The sequence below is a fragment of the Panicum virgatum genome, chromosome 9K, assembly GCF_016808335.1.
Source record: "Panicum virgatum strain AP13 chromosome 9K, P.virgatum_v5, whole genome shotgun sequence".
NCBI classification, from domain to species: Eukaryota; Viridiplantae; Streptophyta; class Magnoliopsida; order Poales; family Poaceae; genus Panicum; species Panicum virgatum.
Window position 1 is genome coordinate 51,755,394 of NC_053144.1, and position 10,930 is coordinate 51,766,323.

The window sequence follows — 10,930 nt, forward strand, 5'->3', positions numbered from 1 at the left end:
TTTGGCAGCCGAGCTGGGCTAGGCCGTGCTCTGGCGCCCTGGCCGAGACAACTTTGGGCCCATCACTTATTCTCTTGGCCGGCCTGGGAGATCGCCAATGCAGGTTCAAGTTTAACCAGACAATTTTTTTTTCTAAAAAGCTTAACAAGGACAGTTTGCGTACATTCATAAAGTGAAATCTTATATATGGTTTCATATATTAGTACGTAATCTTGATATGACTTGTAAGTTGTAACCGACGACCCTTATAGTAGTTGTTTTAACATATATATCGAGATGACAACAAAAACCTGTATAACGATAGTAGAGTTGTTTCATAATCCTATGAATTTAGCTTAGGTGGTTTCAAAGGTGGTTTTCAATTTTGTGAGAATTAAAATATTAAATAATTTATTTTAAACAAAAATATTATGAAATGAGTTTCATAAGTTTTCTAAAAATGTAACCAATCTATTGGCACGATCTTTGTTAGTTATTTAGATCTAATTTTTTATGTTCATAATATTAGTTGTTTGAAGTAATGTCTATTATTTTTAAATAATAATATTCAAATAGAGCATTAATAGATATGTTACATTTTTAGAAAAATTTTGGTACTAGTCTCATATTTTCTGATTAAAATGAATTAGTTTTGATTTTTCTAGATCTAATTAGAACTTTTTAATTTTTTTTTGAAAAAATATAAAACCACCTTTGAAAACACTTTGAGGGTGTAATTTGTCCAGCTTTGACAGTTGGATGGTCTCTGTTATCTGATTTCGTAGTTGAAAGTTTTAAATCAAATTAATTGTTTCTTAAACCAAACATCTTGAAATTAATAACTCATAAAAGTGGCCGGGAAAGCACAGTAGGAGTTTGGCTTCCTATGTGGAGTTGGTTGGAATATATACGCCCGTGACTATGTGTATGATGTGTATATATGAACACTATGAGATTAATTAATTTCTACATACGTACATCAGAATTAACCCGATCGACCAACCATGCACACACATTTACAGGAGTACACGAAATTAAGCTCTTACGTATTGACCAGCTGTTACAGGCAGTACAGAGCATTACTCTGTCGTCTCTTCTCCGGCGTCGTCGGCGCCGGATCCGGACAGCCCTAAACTCACCGGCGTGCCGCTGTCCGGTATCCACTCGGCGCCGTGCAAGAAGTGGCCCACCGTGAACTGCAGCGCCCTGTCCTTGTTCATCTCGTGGAACCCCTGCATGTCCTTCCGCCCGGAGAGGTTGGCGCCGGCGCCGGCGTTGCCGAACTCGCCGAAGAAGGCCGTGCCGAGGTTCTCCTTGCCCTCCCACGGCATGTACCCTTCGCTGCGCACGAACCCCTCGATGTCGGACTCCATGACCACCGCCCGCGCGAACTCCTTCCACGGCCGGCCCAGGTACACCTTGGTGGCCGCCGCCCCGGCCGCCTTGCCGGTGCTGCTGGCCAGCTGCTCGTTGGCGACGATCCGGCTCCGGTGGATGACGAAGCCGGTGGTCTGCTGGTGGTCCCGGCGCGCGTGCGCGGTGACGACGGCGGGCTGGCCCTTGCGCGGCTGGCGCACGAGGATGACGCAGCGCTGGAAGACGGCGGCGGCGTCGCCCATGATGAAGTCGACGGTGCCGGAGATGACGCAGCTGCGGTAGAACTGGCGGTAGGCCTGCGCGAAGAGCGTGTCCTGGTTGCCCTCGATCCGGCAGTTGAAGAAGATGGCCTTGTCGCCCTTGACGCGCAGCGCCAGCGCCTGCTGCTTCTCCACCCCCGCCGTGTTCCGGATGCCCAGGCTGATGGCCGTGAAGCTGTCGCCGTCAACGGCTGCAATAGTAGACCATCAGCGTCAACGATGATCCAGAATTCCAGATATGGATCAATCAATAATTGGGCGTACCAAATGTGGCCGTTCTCCACATCCTGGTGCCGTCGAGGATGTTCCGGCTGCCCGTGACGATGGACTTCTTGGAGCCGTCGCCGTACATGGTGACGTTGGCCATGCAGTTGGTGATGTTCACCATCTCCTCGTACACGCCTTCCTTGACGTAGATGAAGTACCTCCCGGTGTAGTTGCCGGGCATGGCGTCCAGCGCGGCGGAGATGTTCCTGAAGTCGCCGCTGCCGTCCTTGGCCACCGTCACGTTGGGCGTGAGCCCGCCCTTGCCGGCGGCGGCGAGCAGCTTCCGGTCCTCCCTGGACACCCACGCAGCAGCCTTGAGCTGCTGCCGGGCGCCCCTGCCGGCCTTCTTGTCGTCGAGGTCCTCGGCGTGGAGGTCGAGCATGGCGGAGAGCGCGGCGCCCTGCTTGATGACGGCGAGGGCGTTGCTGGAGATCTCCCGCGCCTTCTCCATGGTGGTCTTCACCTCCTCGCGGACCTCCCCCTTGGGGAACATGTCGACGCAGGAGCCCTGGAACGTGATGACCGCGCTGAGCCAGGCCTGGAGGTCCTGCACGGGGCCCTCGACGCCGCGCCACGCGATGCTGGCGAGGGCGCGCTCCACGTTGTCGCGGCAGCTCCCCAGCAGCATCCGGCAGTCGCGCATGGCCTCCCACACCAGCGTGTCGTTGCTCTGGCGCACGGCGTCCAGCACGGTGGAGCGGTTGAAGCCCTGCTCCAGCGCCCGCTCGACGGCGGCGATGGCGGCGGCGGCGGCGGCGTGCGGGTGCTCGGACGGGTCCGACCGCGACAGCGCGCCCTCCAGGGTCTCGCGGCAGGTGCCCTGGTAGTCGGCCGGCGCGCAGAAGAGCTCCACGCTGCGCATCGTCTTGCTCATGTTGCGCTTGCTCTCCTCCTCGCCGGCCTTGTCGTTCAGGAGGAAGGCCACCGTCCCGACGACCATGGCGACCAGCATCAGCGCCGACAGGACGCCGACGACGAGCCGCTTGCGCGACGGGTCGCCATCATCCGACGGCATTATGAATGGTGGCGCGCGCGACGCGAGCCAGATCCGGCGGCGGATCGGTTGTTTGCAGGCGGGCACGCGGCGGCGACGTCGACGCGGGGCCGGCCGGGCGTCGATCAGATTGATGATAACAATATATGCATGGAGGCCGCCAACGTGTCCAACGGCGAGGTCGAGAGACTATGATTAGGAACGACTTGGATTGAGGCAGTTTTGTTTTAGCTTGGCTGATGATGACTGTTTGGTACGGGGTTGTGGTCTGCCCTTGTTCTCAGGAGGAAGAGGGCTAGTTGCTCGTTGGATTATTTGTGCCGGCGAGATTCTATTCTATCTATAACCAACCGGTCCCTTGTAACACCCAGGTATTAATCCTCGGTAATTAAGTCAATTAAAGTGATTGGTTTTAAACTCACACGGTAAAAGCACAAACCAAAACATTTCCTGTTAGCCTGGCCCGGACCGGTCTGACCGGTAAGGGCGACCGGTCTAACCCGAGTTGGCGGTTTTAGAGCCCCACAACATTTAAACTACTCTCTTCTCTCTCCCCAACCACTCCCTCCCTCTCACCGAGCTCAGGCTCTCCCCCTCTCATTTCTCACCCAAACCCTAAAAACCCAAATCCCTCCCTTTCCAAGTGATCTAAGGTCAAGGGAAGCTCCAAATCGGCGTGGAGGATCATCTCTGCCATGTGCTCATTCCCGGGGTGAAGTGGAATCGAAGTTTCATGGGGAAGAGACTCATTCAAGGTATTCTAGCTAGGGATGGATTGATCTTCTTTTCTAGATGGTTTTAGGTGGATTTCCCTTGGTCAAACACCCCTAGGTGAACCCATGAACTAGTTCCTGGTCAGGTTTTAGAGTTGGTGGGCGGTTTTCGCCGCGCCAAGGTTTCTGGTTCCTGGCTGGGTAGGACCGGTCTGACCGGTCGGAGGGACCGGTCTGACCGGGAACTGGTCCCTGACGGTCGGAGGGACCGGTCTGACCGGTAGCTTGCTGCGAGAGTAGGACCGGTCTGACCGGTGTCAAAGACCGGTCTGACCGGTATAGCTGGGCTGAGCAGGAGTAAATAGGTGGTTGTTGATACAAATAGTTGGAAATTTAATTGGGTATTGATTACTTGTAATTTTTATAAATCATGCATGCATTCTCATGTCATATGCATATGCACACGTGTAGCAGCCGCGGCGGAGGAGGTCGTATACGAGGTGATTGCGGAGCCACCGGAGCCGCAGGGGCAAGCCCCGCAGGAGGAGGTTCTCGGGGAGTCGGCCCAAGGCCCGGCTAACCCCAGTGTGGTGCAGTAGACGCAAGGCAAGCCCCGGTGCATGTCCTATTATTTTAAATTATGATTCACTATGCATATGTTTTATCTATTATTTGCGCATTACGTATTAGGAGTTGATTTGGAACCCTAGCTGCATGATCCCTAGGTTTCCTTAAGTTTTTACTAGTATGTATAGGTCGATAGCGGTGCCAGGCTAAATAAGTCCGGTAGAAGTCGGGTGACTTCGTGTCACTCGCGAGACACATGAAACTTTAGGAGCCGAGTAATTTCCGGTTACTCGTGAGATACATTATTATCTTTATATACTTCAGTATTTGAGAAATAGTTGAAATGGATATGGAGATGTGAGACCGGGCGGGGATGATGATATTAGGTTTGGCAGCAGGACAGGGTTCCTGGGTGTCTTAGCCCCGCCCGTGTCGATTAAGGACCGGTCGTTGTGGCAGTGCTGATCGGGGATTGAATTTGTACTAACCGCATGCCGGGAGTAGGAGGTAGTCGAAACCGGTAAGTCTAGTATTGCTTTGCTTCGAAAGTACAGGACTTCAACTCACCTCCTGGGGTAGTCGAGTAGTCGCGGAGAAATGGGAATGCATGTTTACTTTTGGTGGTCTCACGTTGAGCTCAGCTGACCATATGATGGTGGGGCGGTCCTGTAGTTCGAGGCGGGGAGGGAAAGGGTTGGTGCGTGTGGTCGGGGCTTATACGTGCCGTGTTGGTTAGGTCCACCTTGCAAGGTTAAATCGGATCGATTCGCCGTGTCTCGCGGATATGAGGGTCTTGATCTCTTTGTCACACCGTAGCGAATGAGTTAGGGTATTAGAGATATAAAAATGGATATAAATTCTGAATCTTATTTGGATGCTCCACATGTGTGTGTAGACAGACAAACTTTAGTAAGAGTCTAGCTATATAAAATATGCGGCTAAAATGTTGAAAGTAAGGATACACCTCTAGTTGCTATTTCTGCAAAAACAAACCACTAGCCAAAAGCCTTGCATGTCTAGATATGTGGGTTAAGTTATACCCACTAGTCGGGTAAGCCTTGCTGAGTATTAGAATACTCAGGGTTTGTTGCCACCTTTATTATTACAGGACACTCGGACGTCGATTTCTGCCCTTGTTGTGTCAAGTTCATCCGCCGGGACGCAGAGGGGTGGCAGGTCGAGGAGCGGAACCCTTAGGTTAGGGCGCTGTCGGGTTGTGCACTTGGGGCTGAGGGTGCAGCCTTTCTGTTTTGCGTAGACCGGTCCGACCGGTCTAACCGGTGGTGTCGGCAGGAAGGGCCGACCGGTCTGACCGGTTGGGTGAACCGGTCTGACCGGTTGGGTGAACCGGTCTGACCGGTCTTGATAGATCAGAACTGGTGAAAGATAGAGTAGTTGTAGGATCTTTTATATTCGAACTTCAGTCGTGTCTATTGTAAAGTTAGGTTTGTAAATTATTTATGTATTTGAACTCGGTTTGTAAAACTTAATGTTTCATATCGTGTTCGCTCTTGTATTTTTAAGTAACGAGTCGTGCTTGTACCATCTGCGCCCACCTTCGCATGGGACTACCGGTGATGTTTCGATCGGGCCGTGGGTTGAGAAAGGATCGTCAAATTAAGCCGTTAAGCTAATGCGCCCGATGTGTTCAAATGACGGCCATTACGCTTAATTAGAGATTTAATTTGGCGGTTCCGCCACAGCTGGTATCAGAGCCGAAACGCGCTGGGGTGGTACGAGCATGACTAATTTTCAGAAAATAAAATTAAAAATGAATTTCCGACTTAGGGTGAGAGTGGTTTTCAAATAAGGGCGGGGATTATTCGTACTAAGCCCTAAATATAGTCTACGTTCTGGTATTGAATAGGTGCTTAGTTTGGTGGAGAGATTTACGTAAGACGATCATGCATCATGGCATATAAATTTCTAGTTGCATGTGAAAGTTTGGTGCAAGAGTTTATGTATTATATCATGCATCATGGCATCGTGATTTCCAAAATTTGCAGTAAATGATTTGAATTATGGGGTTGGTGCACAGTTAGGACGTAGAAGTTCATCTCTGCTGGGGACCGGTCTGACTGGTCTTGGACACCGGTCTGACCGGTTTATCTACGTAGACCCCATGCAGACCGGTCTGACCGGTCGGTTGCACCGGTCTGACCGGTTGAGCGCGGACAGAGACCTCTATGTCGTGTTCAAATGATCGAATTTCGGCGATTTCTTCCATGATTCGGATATTAGTTGCGGTCAAGTTTTTTTTTAAGTAATCAGAAAAATATAACTAACCCGATCATGGTTGAATGCAGAATGGGAGAACCACCAAACCCTCTTGAGTTGGCCCAGGCCATTGCGGCCATGCTCACTGGGCGCGATGAGCAGACGGCACTCCTCCGTGAGCTTGTGGCGCAGGGCAAAGCGCCGCAGCCTGGACATCACCACCAGCCGCCTGCTCCTGGATATCCAGAATTCCTGGCTACTCAACCAGCGCTCTTTCATAAGGCGGATGAACCACTGGAGGCAGACAGTTGGCTTCGAACTATCGAGTCCAAATTCACCCTGCACCCCATACAATGATGGGGACAAGGCAGGATTTGCCGCTCAGCTGTTTAGGGACTCATCACGCACATGGTGGGACAATCATGTGGCAATGTTTCCCCCGGACACCCGGTTTACTTGGGCACAGTTCAAGGAAGCCTTCAGGGCACATCACATTCCGGCGGGGGTGATTAGAAGGAAGCTCACAGAGTTCTTTGCCCTGAAGCAGGGCAATAACAGTGTACTACAGTACTCCCAGGCCTTCAACACACTGGCACAATATGCTGGGTACCATGTAGACACCGATGAGAAGAAGCAGGCGTGCTTCAGGCAGGGGCTCAGCAGCAAGCTCCAGGATCGCCTGGCCATGATTAAGTTTGATACCTTTAGTGAGCTGGTCAATGGGGCTATCATTCAGGAGGACGCCCACCTAGCTCACAAGGCATAAAAGAAAAGAAAGGCGCCGGCAGCGGGATCTTCTAGCAGCGCCCCTCAGAGGTTTCGCTTGGTGCAGTCGGGACCACAGCGAGCCCCCTTTCAGCACCAGCCACAGCAGCAGTGGGGATACAGGCCCCCCTCAGTACACTCAGCCACAGGGGTCAGTCAGACCTCCTGCTCCTCAGCAGAATGAGCAGAAGGTCTGGGTGCAGCAGCCGGGGGTACGCCCCAATTTGTTTCCGTGCTACAACTGTGGACAGCTTGGTCACTTTGCGCGGAACTGCCCACTGCCACCCAAGCAAAGCCAGCAGTCGAGCTAGCAGGGTCAGAAGCAGCAAGTGGCTCACTTCAAGCCAGGATCTTTTATATTCGAACTTCAGTCGTGTCTATTGTAAAGTTAGGTTTGTAAATTATTTATGTATTTGAACTCGGTTTGTAAAACTTAATGTTTCATATCGTGTTCGCTCTTGTATTTTTAAGTAACGAGTCGTGCTTGTACCATCTGCGCCCACCTTCGCGTGGGACTACCGGTGATGTTTCGATTGGGCCGTGGGTTGAGAAATGGTCGCCAAATTAAGCCGTTAAGCTAATGCGCCCGATGTATTCAAATGACGGCCATTACGCTTAATTAGAGATTTAATTTGGCGGTTCCGTCACATCCCTCCTCTTCATCATCAGGAAAGAAAACGAAAAACTTTTATAGAGCACGTTATTATCGTTCTACTATTAGCGGGAATGAGCGCGACTTTACAAGTACTTACAAGTTTATTACGAGGCAGGTGGTGGTGGTGGAAAAAACCATCTTTTCCCAAGACATTTAACGGTTTTTGGATGGAAAAGCTAACAGAATGTCAAATAGAGAACGAAATTTGAACTTGATGTCAAATAGTAAATAAATTTTTTTCATTGTTAAAGAAGGCTCATTTTTTTGAGTGTCTAATTTTCTTCTCAAGATTTGGATTTCAACCGACTGTCACGTCGCGGTGGCATGGTTGTGACTTGTGAAGTTTTTTTTCCTTTTTGAGAGGGAGTGACTTGTAAAGCTAAGAGTATCTTCATGAGTCTTTTTAAATTTCACTCTATAAATCATCATTTGAAGAGTCATCTATATAAAAATCGCTTTCTATATGTTTTCACTATCTTGTTTACACTCTAGAGAGCCATTTTTGCTATCTAACTTTGGCTAGCGAGAAATCCGGAATAGATGATGGCTATATTTGGATAACCACTTGGAGAAGTTTTTGGAAGATATTTTTTCATTAAAATTTTTATTTCTAACAATTAGAATAAATATAAAGAGTTTCTTGGAGTTCTGTGAGCCCCGTTCCCCGAGGCTCACGCTATATGGGCTGCTGCTTCCGAGGGATGATGTTCTTATCAAAAAAATAAAAAAGAGACCGATGCCAGTGGGCTTTGACTTTTTCTTAGCATCACCGCACCACATGTGTGTAGAGGGCCTTAGCACGCGAGCCCATTTGAAACCGCGATAGCAGGCCGATAATTTTTTTTGGCAGGAGCGGGCTTGCGGACGCCCAGCAGCAGCCCACGCCCACCGGCTCACGCGCCAAGCCGCCAACAACCCGCCGTCTCCTCGATCCCTCCCCGGACATCGGCGGTGCCCGGAGCCGCCACACCTCGCCGGATCTGCCCCAGCTCAAGCGCGACAAGCCGGCGGCCCTCCCCTCCCCTACCCTCCCCTCTGCCGCAGGCCGCACCGCGCCACCCGGACCTGACCCACCTCGTGCGCGACGAGCCGGCGGCCCTCTCCTTCTGCCGCCGCACCTCGCCATCACCAGAGATCCGCACGCCGCGAACCGACACCGTCTGGTCTGTGTGGTATGCGTTCTCGCTTCTTCAGTTCCTCACGGTCCATTATGGCTAGGATTCAGGGTAGCAGTAGCAGGTAGCTGCTCGGATTTGTAGGGTGCGGATAATAGATGTGCAAAATTGTTCAGATGTGCTAGTTAGGTTTTGTGTGTGTGTGTGTGTGTGTGTTAGCCAGTAGGCGTACCAGGTTCAGAAATGAGTTAATTGTGCTGAATCAGATGCACTACGGGTTATAGTTTGTACGGCTTGGCATAACAAACACTCATGCGCAGGCTGGCATTTTTTTTTTTGTATGTGTATACCTATGTAGACATTCGAATTTTAGTTATAAATAGTTTGTTGTAGCGGTATCACAAAATGCAACAACCTAATTACCTGACTTTTAGGCTATAAATATATCTTTTTTCACAGTGCTTTGCTGATTTCAGTGGATCCTGCGCTGCGAAATGCTTGCCAAAGGGAGGAAGTTAGCTGGAAGGGGTGAAGAAATGTCTGCACATTATGCGTTTGGACCTCAGGATGATGATGCGATTATTAAGCACAGGCTTCTGACTAGGACGACAACTACCAGGGGTGAACCACCACTAAAGAAGCTTCAGAAGAAGTTCATGTCATTTGCCACTGAGATTGAGAAGGATGCAGATAACATAAATGACTGTGAGAGACTGTACAAGGCCTTCCTACAGGAAATCAACACCTTTGAGCTGCCTCTTCTGAAAAGCAAGGCTGTTGTTGATGCAAACATTAGGGAGAAGGAGAGCTTTATTGAGTTGCAGGTTGAGATCAAGCGACAGATCTTGCAAGCTCAGATTGATATTGAGGATCTTAAGAAGCAACTCGAGCAGAGCAAGATCGAGAGACAGCACAAAGAGGAATGTGAAGCAATCCGGAAGCTGGTTTCTTTGCAGCCTCCACGGTCAGAAACTGAGAAACTCATTGCAGATCTTGAGAAGGAGATAGCTGATTTGGAGGGTGAGAATGTAGCATGTGTAAGGACTTTGGAACTAAGGAAGAAGCAATTCGCTCTTCTTCTTCATGTGGTGAGTTTATGCATAATGTCCTTTTTCTTTTAGCTATGTTCTCTATGTATGTTACAGTGGCACAAAGAAATAGAGCGCCCAATTAATCTAGTAGCTCAAGTATCATGCTTTATAAATTTCAGGTGCTGATATTTTTTAATGAAGTACTTGTCAGATTAGGATTAGGACTATATTATTGATTTCGAGTTTTGTATGAGTGCCTTTCTCATTGGACTGGCATCCAGTCATGTGTCTCATATGCCATATAAATAGAAAGTGTACAGTCTTTTCCTATTAAATGGTAATTCTTGTGCGGTTCTCTTTCGTTGGAAGCCTCCTTACCTATTCAGATAGAATAGTTTAATACAGCCACATGTATGTCGATTGATCCTGGAATATCTGTTTATGTGTTTGTACCTTTTACAGGTTGATGAATTGCAGAACTCGATTGAAGATGAGCAAAAGAGTATAGCATATGAGCTGAGAGCTATCGCGGAAGAGCAGAAGACGAGCATAGAAGAAGGGAGTGGGGGTGCTTCGGATGCCATGGCAGTAGACTGATCAAGATACGTTGACATATGTTGCAAACCTTGCTTGCAAAAATCACCACATTGTTTTTGGGCCATATTGAACCATAACAAGTTGGTAGGATGTGTCATTTGATCGTATGCTGCTTCTAACTGGCTGGCATTGTACTTTGAAGAGAAATTGAAGCACACAACAAAACTCAGTTCTCCATACTCTGTTGTGGGCTCTAATATGTTTGGGCACTGAACAATGCTTTACTGTCATTCTGGTTGAAGTGGAATGGCGAATCTCGACCGCATCTGAACATCCTTTATTTCCTTTTTTTTTGCAAGGTTCGCTTCTTTGTTTCATGCAAAACATCCATGGGACTTGGATCTCACGGATCCAAATTGATATCTGCTATCAGAATCCTGAAGTTATAATTTT

The 10,930-nt window shown here is 49.2% G+C and overlaps 2 protein-coding genes across 5 annotated transcripts; one reads left to right on the forward strand and one right to left on the reverse strand.

The window, feature by feature from the left end:
* Positions 1–897: 897 nt before the first annotated feature.
* On the reverse strand, positions 898–3,041 carry LOC120652118 (pectinesterase-like). Its single transcript, XM_039929830.1, has 2 exons — positions 1,881–3,041; positions 898–1,807 (listed from the first exon to the last, which is right to left on the reverse strand). Exons 1-2 carry the CDS (start codon positions 2,896–2,898, stop codon positions 1,059–1,061), a joined length of 1,767 nt encoding a protein of 588 aa, XP_039785764.1. The 5' UTR covers positions 2,899–3,041; the 3' UTR covers positions 898–1,058.
* A 5,620-nt stretch (positions 3,042–8,661) lies between these two features.
* On the forward strand, positions 8,662–10,930 carry LOC120652119 (THO complex subunit 7B-like). 4 transcript variants are annotated; one of them, XM_039929832.1, is made up of 3 exons: positions 8,662–8,966; positions 9,369–9,997; positions 10,403–10,930. In XM_039929832.1, the coding sequence occupies exons 2-3, from the start codon at positions 9,404–9,406 to the stop codon at positions 10,535–10,537; spliced, it is 729 nt and encodes a 242-aa protein (XP_039785766.1). In that variant the 5' UTR covers positions 8,662–8,966; positions 9,369–9,403; the 3' UTR covers positions 10,538–10,930. The 4 variants fall into 4 exon arrangements, with proteins under 4 accessions (XP_039785766.1, XP_039785768.1, XP_039785767.1 ...); XM_039929834.1 differs by having other exon boundaries at positions 9,398–9,997; XM_039929833.1 differs by having other exon boundaries at positions 8,662–8,957; positions 9,386–9,997.